The sequence below is a fragment of the Lipotes vexillifer genome, unplaced genomic scaffold (genome assembly GCF_000442215.2).
Source record: "Lipotes vexillifer unplaced genomic scaffold, Lipotes_vexillifer_v1.1 scaffold865, whole genome shotgun sequence".
Classification (NCBI taxonomy): Eukaryota; Metazoa; Chordata; class Mammalia; order Artiodactyla; family Lipotidae; genus Lipotes; species Lipotes vexillifer.
Window position 1 is genome coordinate 2,242,977 of NW_006795130.1, and position 25,135 is coordinate 2,268,111.

At 35.9% G+C, this 25,135-nt stretch overlaps 1 protein-coding gene across 4 annotated transcripts in view; it reads right to left on the bottom strand.

The window, feature by feature from the left end:
* The window catches only part of ADK (adenosine kinase), a 509,882-nt gene that overhangs the window by 313,990 nt on the left and 170,757 nt on the right, over positions 1 to 25,135 (bottom strand). For all 4 annotated transcript variants that reach the window (XM_007467500.1, XM_007467497.1, XM_007467498.1 and 1 more), the window contains one exon: positions 19,089 to 19,167. In XM_007467500.1, coding sequence (XP_007467562.1) covers positions 19,089 to 19,167 — 79 coding nt within the window. The remainder of the gene's footprint in view (positions 1 to 19,088; positions 19,168 to 25,135) is intronic.

The window sequence follows — 25,135 nt, forward strand, 5'->3', positions numbered from 1 at the left end:
GACCTTTTAAAATTTTGGACTTTGTGCCTCTTAGTTATCTGTTGCTGCCAAACACAGTGAGTTAAAATAAGAAACATAACATTATATGGCTTTTTTTATGGGTCAGGAATTTGGGAGTGTTTTAGCAAAGGAGTTGTGTCTCAGGGTATCTCATTACGTTATGGTGATTGGGGCTGGCTCCTGCACATGGCTAGCATGCTGGTGCTCGTTGGTGGTAAAAAACTTTAGTTCGTTGTCATGAGGGCCTCTCCGTAGGCTGACTGAGTGTCCTCATGACACAGCAGTTGACTTTCTTATTATGGGCATCCAAAAGAAAACAATGTGGAAGCAACAATACCTAGCCTCAGAAACAGCCCATCATCAATGCCACACATCAATGCACATCATCAATGCCACACACAACTCTAACACATTCTATTTGTTAGAAGCAAGTTACTAAGTCTGGGCATATTCAACAACAGGGAAATTAGGCTCTACCTTTTAAATGAAAGAATGTCAAAGAACTTGAGAGAGATACTTTAAAAACCAAAACATGCATATTGTATTTTGGTAAATACAAATAGAGTAACATTAGAAAATTAAATTAAAAGATGCATTTAATTCTGTGGAAGACAAACTTTTTTTTTTTGGCTGCATCACACGGTTTGTGGGATCTTAGTTCCCCAACCAGGGATTGAACCCAGGACCTCAGCAGTGAAAGCACCGAGTCCTAACGACTGGACCACCAGGGAATTCCCAACAAACTTTTATCATTAACCAAAAGGATGACAAAGAGTACTGGGAGATTTAACTTTTATGAAATGACAACACTTACTTCAATCCCTACATTTCTATGTAACATCCCACCCATAACACTGTACTTCTCAGAAGTCACAGTAGGCAGAGCAGCAATTTAATAAATGTATAACTAAAGGACTATTTTGAAAATGGCTCTCAACAGTGCAATATATCAATGTGTACCACCTATTCATATAAATATGTTGTGAAAACACTGAGAAATTAAATCACATAATCTTTAATGATGATGATGATACTGAAGTTTAATAACATCTGTGATAACGATTTCATGTGCCAGCACCTTACCTAGTAGTACATACTCTTCCTTTTTTTATTTTACATTTCACCCTCACAACCCCAAGTGTACAGTGTGCATTTTACAGTGTACAAATTAGCAAACGGAGGCACAGCAAGGCTAGGAAAACTTGCCCAACGTCATCTACAACGAGAACTTTGTCATGTATTCTAAATATATGGTTCCCAGAACTAAGTACCACATTCAAGAAATATACTGTTCTTACCCCATTTTCCTTCATTTGGAATAATCTTTTTACATTATTTTCCCTAAGATTGTGTTTCGGTGGCTCTGTAAAACTACATGACACAAACTGAATTTACTTAAAAAAAACAAAGCAAACTGTTTTCTCCCCCAAGTTCTCTAATTGTAGAACTATGTAAACACACACTGACTCACATACAACTGGAAAATAAAAAAGAGGTTACTGTCATTTTTTCTTTCTTTACATTTCAATTTTCTAAAATGTGTTCTAAGTTTAATAATTAAAACCATTTAAAAAATGTTAAGAAACCCTACAAATAAGGGGGTATGAGGGTGAAGTATCAACCTGCCACAACTTCCTACATGAAAGGTTTGATTACACATAGAAGAGCCCAAAGGCCGAGCTTGCTACTTCCACCTACTACACAGTCACTCCAGAAGTACAAGCCCTATCAAGTCAGCTTTGTACATGTCCCCAGCAATGTACATTACTTGTAGTCACTGCTGCTATAAAATTAACCTTCATCCCACAGGGTCCTAAAGGAGATGGTTAAGAATTGATAGTTCCTGCTTTAAAAAAAATGCAACACTGACTATGTTATTACTGACTACAATCTTTCACATTTAGTATGATTTTCCTCAGGGTAGGATTAAATCTATAAGTTTGGGGAAGGGAAAATGACCTACTCTAAATAATTTAAAGTACTGCTCTATATACTTAGACTTTCACCATTTCAGACAAATGACACATTTATATGAATGCTTCACAGAGATATTACTTTTTAGTTCCCCAGATAAATCACATGGTTCAAATATTACTTTCTTATGTGAGTTGTATTAGTCTACCTGATGAACATTTCATTCAATTTTTAATACAAGAGAAGGTGACGGGAATTTCCTGGTGGCGCAGTGGTTAAGCATCCACCTGCTAATGCAGAGGACACAGGTTCGAGCCCTGGTCAGGGAAGATCCCACATGCTGTGGAGCAACTAAGCCCATGCGCCACAACTACAGAGCCTGCGCTCTAGAACCCCCAAGCCACAAGTACTCAGCCCGTGTGCCACAACTACTGAAGCCCGTGCGCCTAGAGCCCGTGCTCTGCAACGAAAAGCCACCACAATGAGAAACCTGCACGCCACAACTAGAGAAAGCCTGTGCAAAGCAACAAAGACCCAACGCAGACAAAAATAAATAAATTTATTTTAAAAAAGAGAGAGAGAGAAGGTGAAAACTGTTACATAAAGCACGAATCCCTAGTGGTCCATAAATATGAATAATTACTATTTTGAACATAACTGAAAGTAATCTGATCTATCTAATGAAACATACTATTTGTTATATTTGCATAAATTATATGCTATCTTCATAAAGGACTATAACTGGTATTGCTTTCATAAAATCAAACCTCTCCCTTCGCCCAAGGGCCCCCTTCCTGGTCAGACAGCGGGCAAGATGTCTGGGTGTGCACCGTCCTCGAACCCACAAGCGAGCAGATCCTCCGTGCCTCTCAGGACTCTGGTCCACGCCATGGTGGATCCCGAGGGTCTCTCGGCCCCGGCTGCTGGGCCGCCTGCTCCAACTTCTCACGCCCCCAACAGGGAATTCTCCTGTTTGCTGAAATTATATTGTGCCTGGTGATTCTGATCTGCTTCGGTGCCTCGACATCAGGATACTCCTTGTCGGTGATAGAGATGATCTTTGCTGCTCTCTTTGTCGTCTACATGTGTGACCTGCACACCAAGATACAGATCATCAACTGGCCTTGGAGTGATTTCTTCCGAACCCTCGTAGCGGTCATCCTCTACCTGATCACCTCCATTGTTGTGCTTGTTGAGAGAGGAATCCACTCCAAAATCGTTGCAGGGGTACTGGGCCTAATCCCTACATTACTCTTTGGCTATGATGCCTACATTACCTTCCCCTTGCGGCAGCAAAGACATACAGCAGCCCCTACTGACCCTGCAGATGGCCCAATGTAGGTGAACTCCCTTCATTTCTCTCAGCAACCTGCAAATAACACCACCATCGAAATAATTCCTCCCAGTCCACAACTGAGGTAAAAGTGCCTTTATCGAGAAAATTTGTCTTCTAGCCTGCCAATCCACTCCTCTGGGTATGGCCACCTTTATGGGTGTGCCTAGGTTCCCCTTCCTTCTGCAGTATCCAAACGGAGACACCAGTTCTGCCTGGACAATACCCCCACCTAAGCCACAAAATGACGGAAGAGGGTGCCTCAAATTTCAAGACTCCAGGCCCCAGGTTGTAACCCATTCCAAACAACCTCCTCAGTGTCCGTGTGTGTGTGCGGGGGTGGGGGAAGGGGGCTCTGTGGAGGAATAAGTAAATAATAAGCAGATTATTAGGGGGAAAAAAAATCAAACCTCTCTAAGTTTCTTATTCTGCCAGATCTCAAATTTTTAAATCCTCAAAATTTTCATAGTTTTCTGTTACATGTTGTTAAATCACTTCTAAATACACAGACAGTAAATGGCAAAGTTCTTCAATTTAACTAGATACCACATGCAATCAACCTGCTACACCTACCAAGAACAGAGCTTCTCAATGGTCAGCTAACTTCCACCCATCCATCCAATCTTCTTCTCCCTTATTTGAAAAGCCCACTGCATAGCTGTTAATTTTCACGTAGAGACTTTGTGAAAGAAGGAAACTATAGCTGTCTTGATGGGATGGGCCACAATTACTACCAAGTAAGGTCTATGAAAATGAGGCCAAGCATTGTATCACTGCATACTGGATTCTAAACGCTTTACATGGGAGGGATCCAGGTAGTACAGTAGCATGAGATAAGGTTCCTTAGGTCAATTCTTCATTTTACCTCACAAACTCTGTGTATACATGCATACATATCTATCTTTAGGGCCAAACATACACATAGTTTAATTTCAAAAAGAGAAAATATACCTCATCCTATTTACCTTGCACTTATTTCAAATTTCATTAACAGAAGATCAGGCCTTTCATTTCCTAATAATATAAATATTAAACAGGTACATATTTAAATAATTGTATAAATCAATGTGAATACATGCTCCTGAAAATGCCAAAGATGGAGTAAGAATAATGACTGGTACAGAAGAAATAAACTTAGAAAATAGGAAGTTACTGGCTCTTAATGGATGGCAACAATGCCTCTGAGGGGGAAAACAAAAGACAAGAAGTGGGGAATGGGGTTCTCAGTATTTGGTCACCTATAAGCAGCAATGCACAGGATAGAGTAACAGGATAGTACCTAGGAAGCCAACATTTTGGCTCACTTTCTTACAGTTAAAGATGACTAGCAGGCAAATTAGTAGAACCTGGAAAGTAATATCACAGATTCTCAACCTGACAATTCATTACTATAGATTCCAAAAGTTGATAGTGAACTATAATACGCAGACTATATCTATGAAGAATGAAGAGCAATTTCATAAGATTTAAGACAGATGCCTGATTCATTTACAAATTCAAAATTTTTATCAATAAGCTGTTATATTCAAGAGCCTATTCACAAAGTACTGCTACAATAAAAACTGTCTGAAACATTTTCTTTTACATAATTTGAATTTCTTCCAGTGGAATCAAGAACATTTTGCAATAATACTCAACTTAAAATTAAAAAAAAAAAAAACATTATTTTCCTATACGCTTTGTCTTGGATATTATCAACTAAATTCAGGGCTTAATGGGGAACCTTAAATGATTATCAAATGCTTTAAAATTCCTTATTTATATAGCACAAAATGTATTGTTAAGCAAAATTCAAACCTTTGATTTAAGCTTCAGAAGTTAGCTAAATTGTTCATTGTTCCAAGTAACAATCACAATGTTATTTTATTCAGTATGGTGAATATCTTATGAGAGCATGTATTAAAAAGAATGTAAACATCTTGAATACCAACTTATAAAAGGGTATTCATTAGGGTCCCACATTTTACTTTATCATATCTATTATTTATGTGACAAATCACCATTGTATTACATTACACGTGTGAGTCCTTCAAATCAGAGATAGTTATATAACTAACTGTATATGTAAGCACAGATTTTTAGGACACTATTGAAATGACTGCTTTTACAGAATAAATATAAACTTTTACAACTCCATGAAATAACACACCAAAAATCAAACCCAACTAAAATAATAGTTTAACAGCACAGCTAAGCTTTTCTGATCATTTACTATGTGCCATGAACCTTCCTAGGTAATTTATGTGTATTATCACATTTAATTCTCTTAATAAACTACAAGGTTATAGTGTTTTATCATCTCATTTTACTTGTGAAGAAACTACTGCTTAAAGAGTTGACGGCCACTCAGAGAAGAACCAGGTCTAGAATCCAGATCTTTGCCTCCAAAGGTAATACTCTTCATTATAAACTTTGTTTATATCGCTGTCAAAATATACCAACGCATAACATTAAAAGAAAAAATTCAATAATTAGATTAAAATAAATACCTATGCTTGTACAGAAATTATGCTTTTGCCCTGTCAAAAAACTAAATAAAATTAATACAAACCAGATAATCGAGCAGTAAAGAAAAATACAACTTTCTCATATAAGGTTGTATCTATTAATCACTTCAATCACTCAAAATATGTTCACTGAAAGTCTTCCAAGTCACAGAGATTATTGGAGATGTTGAGGACACACAGCAGGGAACAAAGCAAAGTGCCTGCCCTCATGATGCTTATATTTTAATGAATACAAAACTAATAAAAGGAAAAATATTAAAATAATAAATTATAGCAATAGGCTAAAAAGGGAAAACAATTATGTTACCAACTCAACAACTATTCTTAATAAAATCTGTGAAAATACAAGGATTAGAATTATTCTTCCCTATCATGAAGCATATACCTTTGAGCTATTTCATGAGTTTTTAAATTGTATATTACTTATAGCAATAATTATTGCCTATAAAAAAATCAGAAAATAAAATCTGCCCTGTAGAGACACAAATGAAATCCACCACCCCACCAAAGTCAGTTTTGTAATATTTGTAGATTGATTTCATGGACCACACATATCTCCAGTCTTTGAATTCTCCTTTAAATAAATTGCAACATCTTACCTGTACACTAATTAGAGTTAAATAAAATTGTTGACATGTGTTCATTTCATATCTGAGAGCCCCATTTTCCCTTTTAATAATGTTAGCCTATAAAAGTACTATCATTATTCCCATTTTACAGAAGAGGAAACTGAAACTTGAAAAGGTTAGGTGACTTGGGACTTCCCTGGTTGTGCAGTGGTTAAGAATCCACCTGCCAATTCAGGGGACCCCTGGTATTGGAAGATCCCACATGTCGCAGAGCAACTAACTCATGCGCCACAACTACTGAGGCTGCGTGCCACAACTACTGAGCACATGCACCACAACTACTGAAGACCGCATGCTCTAGGGCCCACGTGCTGCAACTACTGAGCCCGCATGCTGCAACTACTGAAGCCCGCATGCCTAGAGCCTGTGCTCTGCAACAAGAGAAGCCACTGCAATGAGAAGCACACCACAACGAAGAGTAGACCCGGCTCGTCGCAACTAGAGAAAGCCTGAGCTTAGCAACGTAGACCCAATGCAGCCAAAAATAAATTTTAAAAAACAAATAAATAAATAAAATAAATAAAATATAAATAATAAATAAAACATATTATATTAAAAAAAAAGGTTAGGTGACTTGCCCAAGTTTGTACTTGCCCAGCTTTGCTTATTGCACAGCACATTCCCTAAGCCACTACGCTGTGCTAAGCTAAAATTTAGACTATTTTGTTTTTTACTTTCTCTCAAGTATCTTGTTGCCAAAAGTACCAAAGAAAACAGAAATACTCTAGAAAAGCTTGTCTTAAAAAACATGGCAGTTGACAGTATCACTATGTAATTTACATGGCAAACACCATATTCATTGCCCAACCAACCAAACAAATGAGACATTTTTCTCTCCCAGAAAAGATTTGACTTTATTTTTCAGTTCAAATAAATATATTAATTAACAAGACATTTATTTTTAAAAGGTCCTGAAACCTAATTACAAAATAGAATGAAAAGGAATGGAATCAAGGCAAGAATTTTATCCCGAATGAAATAAGATCCTGCAACTTGTGGTTTTCCCTACTGAAGCACTTGTTGCTTTGCTCTTAGGCAGGAGAGACACAATCTCAAACTGTACCCATGTTTAATGTCATACTGCAAGACAATGTACCACATTAAGTGTAAAAGGTATGCTTTCTTTCATAAAGTGGATCGTTTATGATGTGTAGGTGTAGATTTATACTAAACAACCTCAGAGCACACCTTAACTACTGAGACAAAGCTAAAAGCATGTTTTACTAACAGTGGCAAAAGAATCCCTTAACACAAGACATAAAATAAGGCTTAAAGGACAAAAAGCAGAAAGAAAAGAAGACGGAAAGAGAAAAGAGGAGGGGAAGATAGGAAGGAAGAGAGAAAATATAGGTTTTGCTTTACATTAAAGAATCTGATTTAACATAGAAGGATGTCACAAACACATTAAAAATATCCTTCAGGAAAACAAAACACTACTTTCTTCACCTTAGTTTAGCTACTAAAATCTCTCACAGTCTTATTCAACAAAGAAAAAGATTACCAAAGAAGGGAGGTATTAATTCATACTTAAATTTTTCAATTGCAAGGAGAAATTCACAATTTTAATAGTCAACTTTACTTTGTAAGACCTAAGTTACTTAACATTAATCTTAAAATTGGCACTAAAAGGAACCTCCTTTTTAGTGACATAAAGGTTTGACAAGACTCTGTGTTGTATCACCCACCGTCTGCCACATCCTGCTCTGATATTTATAAATCTAGTTGTGCTATTGACAGTTCTGCAACTGCTCCAGGTGTAAGGCATTAGAAGCGAGAATTCTCTTTGATCACTCCGATGTCGTTTCTTCTCTTTAGATCTAAGCAGTCTGCACTGTTCGCAGATTCCGAGATATATCTACTAGAATGCCTTTTAATCTCTATATAGTTTTTTCAGGTGAAATAGGTCATAAAAAGAGGTAATCAGAATAATATTTATTCATACAGGAAAGCCACATAGATTAACTGTTTTTTTTTTAAAAAAAGGTCTACAAAAGAAAACATAAGGCTCTCAATTTTAATTTCTAAATACTATGACTTAATTGGAAATGCTACATGGTTCTTAAAATACCAACTTTACAATTCTGTGTCAAACATGTTTCTATTCATTCAAACATAATTGTATAAATTTTATAAAAAATGTTTTTAGGTATTCAATATACAAAGAGTTTGGGAAAACTTTAAAACACAATTCTGAAAACTGGTTCATTACATGATGTTCGTAGGAAAAAAACAATTAAAGCACCCTACCCCCTCCACACACCCCAGCAGCTATCCTGTATAAAACATAAAAATACTGGCACAAGACAGTTTTCTCAAAATTCCATTAAAAACAAAACAAAAGCTTGCTTAAAATTTCACTAGAAGTTAAACATAGAGGCTTATCTAACTGTGAGAGAGGTGAGAAAAAGAAAGATTGAAAAGTCAATAATGAGAGAACCAGGTGAGGAATTAGAAGTAAGGAAATAAGAATTCAAGGGACCAAGAGAAACGTTTAATACTTATGTGAAGAAAAGAATCAAATCTATTGCTGATGGATTTATATAAATGATTAAGGAAGAAAATTTGTAATTAGGAACATATTTTACTTCCTGAAGAAAAATGGAGGAGAGAGGGCTATTTGGCAAGGAACATATACACATTTAGTAGTTTTCAATAAATGATTTCAATTATAGCAAAGAATGAATACTATTTTATCCCTAAGATCTTTGCTTTAAATGAGAAAGAAAAATATACTTTATTTAGAAAAAAATGGCAGTTATTAAAGTAATAAGAAAATGATTACTTTTTATTATCGAATAGCAAATCATAAAAATCCATATAGCCTCAACACTTTGGGGGATGAGAGGAAGAAGAAATAATTGATTCCAACGATGATCTACTTATACTTCAGGTAAGAAAGACTGAGAAGGCACTTAAAATATTTGATTAGATGCCCAGAACATACACAAAAATGACTAATTTTTAACAGGTACAGAACATTAGAAAGATCAGTAAATCAAATTGCAGGAAACTTAATAGTGAACTTATATAACTTAAAACAATATAGGAATACCACATGTAGCTGGTCATGAGGCTTCTGAAAAATATGAGTCAGAAAAAAGCATATTCTGCCATGGAGCAAAAAGATATCCAAACACCAAAAAAACTGCTGTCCCTCAGAAGCATGAAGGAAAGAGTTGGTTTAATTAGAACTGTATTAAAAATGATGGCTACTTGATTCTCTCTGACAACCTCCAATTCTTTCCAAATTGAAGCAGACTGTAAAAAGTGGAGAGAGTATGTGAAACGCTACTCAAATCTAACATATATGGACAAGTCAAAACTGAAGTCCACTAAGGAAGAGAGAGAAATCTCCAGTAAGGAGAGCAATCAGAAGTTTCCAGTTAGAAGACCTGGGTTCTAATTCTGATCTGCTTAGTTACCAACCATGGCATTTTTATCTATCTTATTTAATCAGAATCCTTTTCATTAAAATGAGATCACATCTTTTTTCCTATCTCACAGGCTGTTACGAGGCTCTGAAGGTTGAGAGCGTATACAATAGTATAAAATAAAGACTGCAAAGAGGTAACACAAGTTAAGGAGGTAAGGTTTATGAAAACCAATAGCCCAGCATAAGAATAGAAAACAATAGGACACTGGCCTTAAAACAGAGTGACCAACTTTTTAGAATCCCAACACAGGAACAAATATAACAGACCAAAAAATACATAAATAATGATAATTATGGAGCAACTTGATGGGGTATGCAGCTCCAAACTCTTTCCAAAGAAGCATTAAAACAAAAATAAACAAACAAAACCCTATCAAGTACACCAACATATGTACTGTAGGAATTGCAGAAGAGAGAAAGGAGCAGAAAAAAATATTTGAAGACATATGGCCAAAAAATTCCCAAATAGATGAAATACATGAACCTACACATCCAAGAAGCTCAATGAACTCCAAGGAGAATAAACCCAAAGAGATTCACAACAAGACTTGACTAAATTATCAAAAGAAAGAGAAAGAATCTTAAAAGCTGAGAGAAGGAATCTGTCAAGAGTAAGGGGTCCTCGATAATATTAACAATATTTCTTGGGCTTCCCTGGTGGTATAGTGGTTAAGAATTCGCCTGCCAATGCAGGGGACATGGGTTCGAGCCCTGGTCCGGGAAGATCCCACGTGCCACGGAGCAACTAAGCCTGTGCGCCACAACTACTGAAGCCCACGTGCCACAATTACTGAAGCCCATGTGCCTAGAGCCCGTGCTCTGCAATGAGAAGCCACTGCAGTGAGAAGCCCCCGCTTGCTGCAACTAGAGAAAGCCCGTGTGCAGCAACAAAGACCCAATGCAGCCATAAACAAACAAACAAACAAACAAATAAATGAATAAGCAAGCAAGCTGATTTCTCATCAGAAACCATGGAAGCCAGAAGGCAATGCTATGACATATTTCAAGTAATAAAAGAACCATCAATCAAGAATTCTACATCTGGCAAAACTATCCTTTAAGAGTAAAGGATAGGGAGTTCCCTGGTGGCCTAGTGGTTAGCATTCCAGGCTTTCACTGCTGTGGCCCAGGTTCAATCCCTGGTTGGGACCTGAGATCCCACAAGCTGCACAGCACAGCCAATACATAAATAAATAAGAATAAAGGAAAAATTAAGACATTCCCAGATAAACACAAAAGCTTAAGGAGGTTGTTAACAGTAGACCTGCCCTACAAGAAATGCTAAAAGGAGTCCTACAGACTGAAATGAAAGGACACTAGACAGTAACCTAAAAACATAACAAGAAATAAAGAACAGTGATGAAGGTAACTACATAGGAAAATATAAAAGCCAGTATTGTATGTATATGCCACATCTTCTTTATCCATTCATCTGTTGATTGACACTTAGGTTGCTTCCATGTCCTGGCTATTGTAAACAGAGCTGCAATGAACATTCTGGTACATGACTCTTTTCGAATTATGGTTTTCTCAGGGTATATGCCCAGTAGTGGGATTGCTGGGTCGTATGGTAGTTCTATTTTTAGTTTTTTAAGGAACCTCCACACTGTTCTCCATAGTGGTTGAACAGACTGAAGTAAGTCAGAAAGAGAAAAACAAATACCATATGCTAACACATATATATGGAATCTAAAATAAAAAAGGTCATGAAGAACTTAGGGGCAAGACGGGAATAAAGACACAGACCTACTAGAGAATGGACTTGAGGATATGGGGAGGGGGAAGGGTAAGCTGTGACAAAGTGAGAGAGTGGCATGGACATATATACACTACCAAACGTAAAATAGCTAGCTAGTGGGAAGCAGCTGCATAGCACAGGGAGATCAGCTCGGTGCTTTGTGACCACCTAGAGGGGTGGGATAGCGAGGGTGGGAGGGAGGGAGACACAAAAGGGAAGAGATATGGGGACATATGTATATGTATAACTGATTCACTTTGTTATAAAGGAGAAACTAACACACCATTGTAAAGCAATTATACTCCAATAAAGACGTTAAAAAAAAAAACAAAAAAAACTTGATGTGCCTTTAAAATGGCCAAGTAGTCCCTGAAGAAGAAAATAAATGAAGAATTCTAAGGCAAAAAAAAAGTCAGTATTACCACACTTTTGGTCTGCAACTTCTCTTTTATTCCTAGAGGACTTAAAAGGTAAAATGAATTATACAATAATTATAAATCTGTGTTAATGAGCACACAATGTATAAAGATATAATCAGGAACAACAACAATATAAAGGGGGAGGATGGAGATATGAAGGGGCACAGTGTTTATGCCACTGAAACTAAGTTGGTACTATTCTAACTAGGTTGTTATAAGTTTAGAATGTTAATTGTAATCCCCAAATTAACCAAGAAAATAACTAAAACACATACAAAAAAGAAGATGGGAATCAAAATGGTATACTACCAAAAATTAAAAAATATAAACAAATGAGTACTTGTCATGGACTGTGTCCTCCCAAAACTCATGTGTTGAAGCCCTAACCTCCAAGATTTCAGAATGCAACTATATTTAGAGATTGGGGCTTTAAAGGAGTCATTAAGTTAAAATGAGGCATTTATGTTAGGCCCTAATCCAATCTAACTGGTGTCTTTATAAGAATTAATAGGAACACACAGAGAGACACGAAGGGTATGCACAGAAGAACAAATATTTGAAGAAGCAGCAAGAGAAGAAAGGACCCTGAAGAAACCATAGTAGCCAACACCTTGATCTTAGACTTCTAAGCTTCCTTGATCTGTGAGAAAATTAATTTCTCTTGTTTAAGCCACCCAGTCCATGGTTATTATTTCAGTACTTAACTGAAATTATATACTATTCTGTATTATTTCCTTTTCTGTTACATAAGTGCTATTATTTAAATGAAACAATATGAATAATTAACAAGAGGCAATTAGTAATAATTAAAAGGACTAACTAAACAGTGTATGTATGGGAAAACATAACAATCATTTCTTTTGTTTAAATAAATATAGTAACTTATTTTAACTTTTAAAAACTCTTTATTATGTATTTAAATTTCTATAGGCCATATTGTATGTTCTTAACGTACATAAATATAAGATTTTTAAAAAGAAGAGTAAGTACAGTTGGATTAAACAGATGTGACCAAAATTTAGAAAAAAATAACAATGACGTGTTCCTTTTTGTCCCATGAAATGAAAGAATATTTTAACTCTGTGTGTTTCCTTTCCAATAATACTTCTTTGAACTGATTAAAACCATAGGACACCTTCTTTAATGTGTGGTAAAACTGAATATAGTTAAAAGTAAATTTCACTTTGACTTATGGCTCTGCTGTTATCTCCACATTCTTGGTGTCAGTCCAACATGATGACATCAAGCTAAACATTCTTTCAACAGAAGCATTTGAGCATGGAATACTTAGGATTTTATTTACTAGCAATAGCAGGCATTTAGATATACAAGAATTAGTTTCTAGCTCTACAAAATATTCATCTACCTTGAATCTATCTAAATGCTTGTTTTGGTATTCCAACTGCTTATTCAATCATGTCCTTTGCATTTATAGATTCATTACATATACTATCCATGCCTAAAATGAACATTATTTCAAAACACTCCAAACCACAATGGTGATTGCAATTTCTGTTATCAAAGTTGGATTCCCAGTAACTTACAGTTTTAGTAAAGACATTGAGAAAGCCCTATTTAAGTTGGCTGCCCTTCTATAGTGAACTTTTCCCCCTCTTAAGATATAAAGCAGTCATATTACACAAAAATGAATCATTTGTTTGTTGTATGAGTTTTTCCTAGCCTCCTTATGGCCTCCTCAAATATCATCAAACACTTTTGGAGAAATGGCATATAAATTTTTGTTTTACTGTAATCTTTCTCTGCATTCTCATCTTCAATGTATTGCCACATTAGATAAGGACATTCTTCTTGTCTCACATTCTAAACATATTATACTGCAGGACATATTTTCTAGGTCCAGCAACAATTATAGCCATCTTTTAGGCACATGTCCAAGGAGGCTATCTCCTTCCATTGTTTTTAAGTCAAAAATCAAATTAAGTGCATCTGTACTTTTTAAAAAACTGAAAAGTGACCAAAAACGTTCACTATGAAAGCATCAATATCATAGGTAAGCAAATCACATCCCTTTTTTTTTAAGCAGTGCTGTATACAAGGTGTATAGGATATTTAGAAGATAAAATCTTTATTTTCATTAATAAGTTTACACTGAATAGAATTTGTCAAAATTTGAATTTGCACTGTCTGTCAAATATGTAGATGAGAAAAGTCTAGAAATTATATTTGGACATGATATCAACAATACTGTTTTATGTTGCCTGTGGTTTCATTAAAATCTTCAAAAACATGTTTTAACAAATTAAATTATCTAAGAGCTAATGGGAACATTTTCTTGTTGACATGATTTGTCACATCACTTGATATATCAAAGTATGATTGTTGGTAAGATCTGACAGAATGAGCTCTACATTGTCAATGTTAACCTTTACTCTTCATATGACTTCCAGTTCTTCTTTCATAGAGGTGATGATTTTTGCCAAGTAACATTCTCTTTCAATGTTTCAGCATATTTTTCCATAGCTACCATGAGAGTTATTGTTGTTAAACTACCGAACAAGGAAAAATCGATCTAAACCTGGTGTGATGTGGGGAAATTATCTTAAAGCCCTGGTAGACTCCAAGTATCAATACATACATAAGCAAACTATCCCAGAGGACACAGAAGGGAAAGGGCCTACCAACCAAATTAAGATGCTTAACACAGATGTATCCATTTAAAACACACAAAAAGCAAGGGAGAGAGTTGGAGTAAGTTAACACACAGGGTGCAAACAAGTATAAGGACCACACTGCCTGAATGTTCAAACATCATCTGCTTTTCACCTCATCTGCCTTCCCTGATGATGATGGTATCATTATGAGAACAGGGCCACAGTTTGAGCAAGGGGCCCTACAGACAGGAGTCCCTGGGAGGTTATAAAAATCAGGAACACTTTGGAAAAGAGCCTGAACAGCCATGGCTTTATTTGCCTTTCCTGGGTTATATGCATGTGGGGGTTAGAATGAGAACATAGTAAGTTTCACTAATGAGTGATCTTTGGAGAGGTGAGCCTAGTGGTATATGATCATAATACGGTCTTTTCATCTCTTTCTATGTATCAGTAATACTCTTGTTTGTTACAACACAGGTTTTCTTTATTCTGTCTTTAGCAGTCTTACAGATTACAAACTTACTTGCTATTTATATTTAACAAAATTGTATCAACTTTGTCTGTTTCCCAAGCTACTTGTTTATTTACTATCTATACTTAAAATATCCTATGAGTTTTGCCTCAATCTTAAAACCTACCAGGTTACTATCTATGAATTTCATCTACCTTGTTATTCTTCTTGTCTTTACAGAAGAACTGAATTATTTTCAAAATACCTGTAACAAAAAACACGCATTACAGGTGGCATATGCTAACAAAAAACATATAGAATTAAATGTTTTATGGGGACTTCCCTGGCGGTCCAACAGTTAAGAGTTTGCCTTCCAATGCAGGGGGTGCAGGTTCAATCCCTGTTCTGGGAGCTAAGATTCCACATGCCTTGCAGCCAATAAACCAAAACATAAAACAGAAGCAATATTGTAATAAATTCAGTAAAAACTTTAAAAATGGTCCACATCAAAAAATTTTAAAAATCGTAAAAAAAAATGGTTTATGAATACTTTGATGATGACTGAATTCTTACTCTTATTCTTGGCCCTAATTTTAGACCTACAGTTCACAGCACCTAGCATACATTCAGTTAGTGTAGTTACACTGAACTGGTATTTGTTGTTCAGTATTTGCTTCTTCAGTAACCTAGAGTGATAGAGAAAATGGAAGACTGTAATCCAGTTGTTCTCAGAGGTGAAGGAGAACACAAATGAATAAGAAAAGAAGACAAAACCCCAAAATCAACCACTCAAGTGCATTAACAGAAAACAAAAACCAGAACCTTCCTGGATGGGCTGTCCCTGGCTAGACTTCTTAAACAGCGTAAAGCTCAACCTCATTCATTCACCACAATAGATTCAAGCAAGATTATATCAAGATTGTTCACTCTAAGGCTCTAAATATTTTATCACATTTTACTTAAAATTTAGATGACATAGCTTATGTTACCAGCTACTACCTAGCACAATGACTAGCACATAGCAGATGCCCAACAAATATCTGCTTTATGTACAAAGGAATCAGTTCTTCCTATTAATGACTGCCAAGGAAAATCTGAAGAATTCTCCTTCTAAAGAAAAGTACTTCTAAAGGAATGTTTTTCAAAACTCTGTGGTTACCCTAGTCATAAATTATAACTGGGCAATTATGTAGTTGAATCATCAATCAGATGTAAAAGAAAAGCCCTCTCAAAATAGTAGGGGAACTAAAAACCCAAACAAGATGTTCAACTGAAGACTAGATTGAAATAAGTATTTTTAAGTGAATGAGAGCCAAAAAGCTGGTTGTTCTGTCCATGAATGGGTAAATTTACATTCTGTTAAGATGAAGAAAATTCAGAAAAACGGGGGGGGGGTGGTAAAAAGCCCTTTCCAAACTTTCCAAACTGTCTTTTGAAAAGTAGGATAGGGACTTCCCTGGTGGTGCAGTGGTTAAGAGTTTGCCTGCCAATGCAGGGGACACGAGTTCGAGCCCTGGTCAGGGAAGATCCCACATGCCACGGAGCAACTAAGCCAGTGCGCCACAACTGCTGAGCCGGCACTCTAGAGCCCGCAAGCCACAACTGCTGAGCCCACGTGCCACAACTACTGAAGCCCATATGCCTAGAGCCCGTGTTCTGCAACAAGAGAAGCCACTGCAATGAGAAGCCTGCGCACTGCAATGAAGAGTAGCCCCCGCTCACCGCAACTAGAGAAAGCCCGTGCACTGCCACTGGAGAAAGCCTGTGCGCAGCAACGAAGACCAACACAGCCAAAAAAATTAATAAATTAATTAATTAATTAAAACAAAAAGAAGCATAATTTTTTAAAACATTCATTATCTCATAAATCCTTACAACTTCCACCTGCAATAAGCATTAACCTCCATTTACAGGTGAAAGGCCCATAAAAGTTGCTCATGCTTTCATAGCCAATAAAGTGACAAAGCTTGAACTCAAACCCAGTTCTAATGGACTCCCATGCCCCCAAGAGCAAGCCCATGCTTTTGACTTGTTATGTCGCCTCATTGATTATTGAATAAACAAATGAAATCCATAACTTGAATCAAGTTGATTATCACTCCCTTTTGAAGCATTCCTAGAATCTATTTTTGATTTATTTTTTCAATGTAGTAAAACAGACATATACAAAATTTACCTTTTTAATCATTTTAAAGCATACAGTACATTTGCATTGTTGTACAACCATCACCGCTATTTATCTCTACAACTCTTTTCATCTTGTAAAACTGAAACGCTATGCCCATTAAGCAATAACTCTTCATTTCCCCCTCCCACAACTCCTGGCAACCACCATTCTACTTCCCATCTCTATGAATTTGACTAACCTAGGTACCTCATATAACTGGAATCATCATCATTAGTCCTTCTGTGACTGGGTTATTTCACTTTGTATATATGCTCAAGATTCACCCATATTGTAGTATGTGGTAGAATTTCCTTATTTTTTAAGGTTGAAAATACCATTGTGTGCATATACCACATTTTGTTTATCCATTCATTCACTGAAGGACATTTGGGTGGCTTCCACATTTTAGCTATTGTGAATATAACGCTGCTATGAACATGGGTTTACATGTATATCTTCCACACTGCTTTCAATTCTTTTGGGTATATAACTTGTCTTAGTCTGCCCAGGCTGCCATAACAAAATATTATAGACTGGATGGCTTGAACAACAACAAAAAATTTTTTGGAGGCTGGAAAATCCAAGACTAAGATACAGTTGATTTGGTTCCTGGAGAACCAAATGCTCCCCCTACTACCCCACCTCCACATGAAGACACAGTGAGAAGGCAGCCATCTACAAGCCAGGAAGGAGGCCTCACCAGAAACCAAACCTGACAGCACCTTCATCTTAGATGGTATCAGCCTCCAAAACTGTAATAAAATAAATTTCTGTTGTTGAAGCTAACCAGTCAGTGGTATTTTGTTACGGCAGCCTGAGAAAACTAATACAGAAGTAAACTGCCTTTTTTCCATTAACCTGAGCTCACAAAGTGACAACCGGAATGTTAAACAAACAAACAAACAAAATCAGCTGACAAATACAAAGACCTCATCTCCTCAGGCCACTGCACACAATATTTTACAACCTACAATATTTTAATACTATGATTAAATTTGAGCTTTGGAAGTATGCAGGATAATTATACAGTGTATGTCTAAATCTAATAAAAGTTAGTTTAAAAAACCAGAAATTATTCAACCTTTGTTTGTCAATTTTCCACTTCTCTGGCCCATAATTACAATTCAAAGGGAAAGCATTAATCAATAAAAAAATCAAAATGACCTGAGTCCATCAGAGTTGACCTCTGACTGCAGTTCGTGGGATTTTGAGCTAGTTTACAAATCATAGAGGTAAGAACCAGAAGTCTGTAAAGCTTTTTCATGTCCTTCATAATTGGAACTTTAAATAGAACACTAATGCTCCCACTTAAAATTAGGTCACGCTGGTAACTTGTAGAGTATATGTCAAAATAAGTTTATCCAATTACCCTCTGGAAGACGTATATAGATATAGACACAGATACATAAATTTACACATACATACATACAACTATGTAGACATATAGGTATATATGTATTTATATATACAACAAGAAAACTTATAGTATCTTGTAAGAATTCCATTCTAAGTATTATATGAAATGCAGAAGCCATAAAGTTTAACTATATTAAAAAAAACTAAGAACTGTGGCAAAGTAAAAGACATGATAAGCAGAGTGAAAGTACAAATGACAAATAAGGAATACTTCGAATTTATAGAATAAAAAAGAATACTATCTACAAAATATGCAGAATTTCTACAAATCAATAACATGAAATATAAAATAATAATCAAAGGATTCCACAACAAATTAAGAAGAAATATAAATGAATAATAAACATTCAAAACCAACGGAAATATTCTATAGCAACAAAATATAGATTGGAATAATTATGCACAATGACCAAAAGTCTAGAATCATTCTGAATCCATTTCTTTATCACCTTTAAAATAATTAACCAACCTGGGCCACTTTAATTGAATTCTGGGTAGAGCCACCAGCATGATATTCAACTTTGAATTTTTTTACAAGTTCATCAAACCTAAAAGGAAATCACAGTAGAAAAAAGTAAGTTAGCATTTGTCAGTTGTCACAATGCAAATTTTTCTGATTAGAAGTTCGTTAAATCACATTTAGTGAAACTTTTCGAACTACATAATTATGTTGAATAAATGAATTAAAATGTTGTATAAAAAACAACTTTGCTAAATTTCCATACTTAAGAAATTTTTTCCACAAGTGTAAAACTATAAGAATTTAAAATATATAGGCTGACCATAATTAGCCATTAAACTAAACAAAAGGTAAAAATAACTTTATAAATTATTATTTATAAGCAATGCATATCTTCCTATATTAAGTACTGAACTCTAAAATCCTTACAAAAGTATATTCTAATAAGTTCTACAAGTTTTAGATATCATAAAGGCTATTACTTTATAACTTAAAGAATTGGGAAATTACATTGGGTTGTATGATTCTAGGAAAGTTGCTTAGTGACACAATTTCTGTATCTACCAAATATAGGGACAGAGAGAGATGAACTAAACCTTTGATACTTCATTACTTTGGGATCTGATAAAAGCTAGAGAACTTCTCTCCAGGAAAATACATATACTAGCTATACATAAAACTTTTCGTACAAGATGATCCATATAAACCCCTAGAATTACACATACCCAGACAACGGGCTATGGATACTGATTCTAATAAGTCTCAAACTACATAGCATTTTAATAATCCAGATCATAAGTCAATATTCCCTACTACATGTCTCTAACATGTTAGATGCTGTCAGAGATAACCAAAGGGCATGCGTATACACTTTAATTTCAAAGGATTTACGACCTTGGAGGGACAAAAGGATGAACACACATGAAAAAGAAAATTTTAAAATACCAAGTTATCAACCAACAAAATGTATGCAATGTAGACAGCAAGTGCTACAGAAGATCAGTCAAAGAAGAGAGAGATTGGGATGTGAATAGAGTATTCAAAAAAGATGCCAGTCTTGGAAAGTATTTTCAAAACTTTAAATTTTTAAGTATGGAAGTAGATCTTTTTACTCAAATGAAACATTTCACAGAACTTCAAAATATAAAAAGAGATAAATACAGAAATGATTACATTAGGAGTAGGAAAAATACAGTTATTATACCCACTTCCATACTTTCAATTGCCTTCAGATCCCATCTATAAAACCCTGAGATGCCAATAAACACAATTAGCAAACCTGCCAAAATGTTAACAGCAGTATTTGTATACCACTGATAATATTCACCTAATACTAACAGGAGAGAAAACAAAGTACACAGTCCCAGATGCAGATAGGTGGCTAGTTGTGGTAGTTGAGGAAATGTTCTCTTCTAATTACTTTCTGAACTATGTAACAACTAAGAGTGATATTAGAGATTGGAGATGAGAGGAAGAATGAATAGACAAAGTAAACATACAGTGATCAACTGCCATGTTCGTTTGAGGCCATTCCACTTTCAAAAGCCAATTTCTCCAAAAAGATATGTCCCCCCAGAACCTGTGAATGTAATCTTATTTGAAAAAAGGGTCTTTGCAGACATAATTAGTTCAGGATCTTAAGGTAAGATCCTCCCTCCTGAATTACCCAGGTGAGCCCTAAATCCAATGCCAGGTCTTCTTACAACGGTCAAAAGAGAAGACAGAGAGGAGAAGACCAGGTGAAGATGGAGAAAGAGATTGGAGTGATATGGCCATATGCCAAGGAAGCCAAGGAATGCCAACACCCACCAAAAGCTGGAAGAGGCAAGGAAGGATTCTCCCCTAGGCTGGTCACAAGGAGTGCAACCATGCTATCACCTTGATTTCAGACTTCTGCCTCCCAAGAATACTGAGAGAATAAATTTCTGATGTAGGCCACCCAGTTTGTTGTTGCTACAGCAACACCATGCTTTCTCACTTTCTCAAGAACTCTCCTTAAATTACAGTCTTCTGCGTTCCATCATCATTAATTTCTTCCAATGACTAAGAATCAAACAACTACAATATTTCGGGAAGAACTAGATGGGCCTAAATTTATTATAGCTACTAAAATTACAGTAAACCAACTATATACTCTATTGTTTAGTTTGTTTTCATTATCAAATTCTACCAGCACCATCCAACAGAACTTTCTGACTCCAGTGGGAATGTTCTGTATCTGTGCGTCCAGTCTGACAGCCACTAGCCACATGTGGCCATTGAACGCTTGAAAGGTGGCTAGTGTGACTGATGAGTTTTATTTTAAATAAAATTTTAAATTTTACTGAACTTTATTAACTTAAATTTGAGTATCTATAACCTCAAGGCTAGCCGCTACCTTACTGGACCAATATGGTTCTAGACTATTACTGTTTAAAAAGAACACTAGCGGGCTTCCCTGGCGGCGCAGTGGTTGAGAGTCCACCTGCCCATGCAAGGGACGCGGGTTCGTGCCCCGGTCCGGGAAGATCCCACATGCCGCGGAGCGGCTGGGCCCGTGAGCCATGGCCGCTGAGCCTGCGCATCCGGAGCCTGTGCTCCGCAACGGGAGAGGCCACAACAGTGAGAGGCCCGCGTACCACAAAAAAATAAAAAATAAATAAAAAGAACACTAGCTTTGCAAGACGGTCTAGAGAAAAAGGATTATGTGACCAAATAAGCGCAGGAAATGTGTGTACTCTATTTCCATCTTGAATTTTCATAGTGCATATCAGCATATTAAAGGCACTGAGATACCTGAAACAAAGAAACCTGTTTGACTATTATTCAGTTTTTCTAAAACTTACAGGATTTCAGAACCCTCTGACATTTTAGGGTGAGGTTCCACAGCTAACATTTACATAGTATTTATTATGTGTGCCAAAAATTATTGTTTTAAACATTTTATCCAAATCATCATTTTTTAAAATGCTCACAATTTTATGAGGTGGGTAATATTAGCTCCTATATTTTTCAATTTTTTTTTTCAATAAATACCTGCATACTTCAGTACAACACAATCCACAGTTAGTTGAATGCATGGATGTAAAACCATGGACACTGAAGGCAGACTGTAAAAGTTATGTGAAGGTCTTCCACTGCGAGTTGTTCAGGCAGGACAGAAGGGGAAGAGGGGTGTCAACACACCAATCCCCCACCCCTCTGTGGAAAAACCCGGGGACAGTTATCTCTGCCTCAAAAGTAAAGGAAATGATAAATGACTCACCCAAGGGCAGGATGCTAAAGCAGTGTGGATAAAGTCAGGACTCAAACCCTAGTTCTTTTGATTCCACATACTGTGATCTCTAACCAAACGCAAACTTTTCCCCACACTTAAAGACCTGTAAACTATATTTATTGAAAAAAAAAATCCACTTATTAAGTGGATCCAACACAGTTCAACCTATTCTGTTCAAGGGTCAACTGTAAACATGATCAATTTTAAAACTAAAAGGGATAAACAAAATGCCTTTATTTAACAAACAAGGAAAGTGAGGCATAAAGTATTTGAGCAGACTGTCCGACAAAGGTCACATACAACGCACTGGTTAGTCAAATTCAGAACTGCAGTCTCAGAATTACTTGTTAATTACAAACACAAAGAAATCAGTGTATTTCTCCTCATTCCAGTCAACTAAGAGTTTTCTACAGAAACCAAAATTTTGCTTATTAATATTATCTCTAAAATTAGTTCAAGGGGTATAAAAATTATAGAACCTCACATTTCAAGATGGAAGAGGAAGCATATGCTTGCTTCCTCTTCCAAATCTGACTGAATGTCAAAAAGTATGTTTTTTATATATGAAAATGAACAAAAGTGTAACAGCACCACAAATCAAGGAAAGATGCCACGCACAGACAACGAATTTGAGAAACAACAAATTCTAATTTAACAGAAAGCTAATGTAACAGATTGACAAAGCAGTGACAGGAGACATAACAGCAAGAGCAATTTCTTTAAATACTGTATTTGGTATACGAGGGTAGCTGCCCAACCACTCCTACCTTACCCACAAGAGTCAGATCTGTTTAAATGCTCTAATCTGTCATGAAAAAGTCCTCTTATATCTAGCAACTGTGTAGATTCCTCACCTGCCTTTTTCTTTTCTTTTTTTGATAACAGCTTTATTGAGATATAATTCACATATCATACAATTCAACCATATGAAGTCTACAATCTGATCATTTAAAATATACTTATACTTCTGTAACCATCATCACTATCAATTTTAGAATATTTTCATTAACTCAAAAAGAAATCCCATACCCTTTAGCTATCAAAACCCAACCTTACATCATCTTCCCCCGACCTAAACAAACACTAATTTACTTTCTATCTTCTGTATTTCTACTTATTCTGGACATTTTACATAAATGGAATAATATATATGTGTATGGCATTGTTGACTGGATTCTTTCACTTAGCATAATGTTATCATGATTCATATATGCTACAGCATATATAAGTACTTTATTCCTCTTTATTGCTGAATAACATTCCATTATAGATATACCATATTTTGTTTATCCCTTCATCCAACAATGGACACTTGGGTTGCTTTCATCTTTTGGCTATTGAGAATAATGCTGCTAATGAACATTCATGTACGAGGTTTTGTGTAGATATAACATTTTCATTTCTGTTGGGTATATATGTAGGAGTAGAACTACTGGGTCAAATGGTAACCCTAAGTCTAACTTTTTGAGGAACTCTCACACTGTTTTTCACTTTCTGCCTAGTTTTTTCTCAGAGACAATTCGGGGAAACCTACCTGTCTAGTTATATGACAAAAGAACAATTAGAGAATAACAGAGTTGCTATAAATTAACTTTACCACCATTGAATTTTTTAAATTAATAGTTGAATCAATGACATAAGCAATTAAAATGGACAGAGATTTTAAAAAGATGAAGAGAACGAAACTGAAATTAAGAAAAATACCCAGAAATTGGATCAAAAATGTAAGAGATGAAAAGTATGAAAGAAAACTTAAAAGGAACAAAGAATGAATTAGATGGTCCAAGATCCATTTAACATGAATGACAGAAAAGGAGAACAGAGATAATAAAGGGTAAGAAAGAAACACTAGGAAAAAAAGAAGTCGTCAAAAGAGAAAAAATATATATATATAATGTTCAGATATCTCCAAACACCAAGCAATTATACTCGGAAGTAGGGACTGGAATCCACACTTGGACATACCTTGTTAAATTTTAGAACTCTCATATTAAGCGAAAACCTTAAAAGCTTCTGGGGTGAAAAATAACACACTACATAAAAAGGAATAAGAATCAGAATAACACCAGACTTGATATAGGAAGCTAAAAGACAATGAACTACTATATTCTATGCTGGTGTATAAATCAAAAAGAAACATAAGGGGGAATTCCCTGATGGTCCAGGGGTTATGACTTGGTGCTTTCACTGCTGAGGGCCCGGGTCAATCTCTGGTCAGGGAACTAAGATCCCACAAGCCCTGCAGCACAGCCAAGAAAGAAAGGAAAGGAGGAAGGGAGGAAGAAAAAAAATTGCATGGGGTTTAAAAAAAAAAAGAAAAAGTGGGCTTCCCTGGTGGCGCAGTGGTTGAGAGTCCGCCTGCTGATGCAGGGGACACGGGTTTGTGCCCCGGTCCGGGAAGATCCCACATGCCGCGGAGCGGCTGTGCCCATGAGCCATAGCCGCTGAGCCTGCGCGTCCGGAGCCTGTGCTCCGCGGAGGGAGAGGCCACAGCAGTGAGAGGCCCGTGTACCGAAAAAAAAAAAGAAAAAGTGACAACTGTATGACTTTGGAAAAGTGTAAGTATTTTGAAAGAAATTTAAATGAGGGTCTATTATATTTTTTTCATGTAAAATTCTCCCCTACATAGTCCAAATTTTAATAACAATGGATTGTATTTTCTCTTCTAAGAGTTGATTCAATCACACTACTTGGTTCTACAGAGAAAAATATCTACCTAGTTATTCAGTAATGATGTTTTGTTTGGTTTTCAACTTTTGAATCTATGCAGAGATAAAATATGTAATATTTAATTATACTT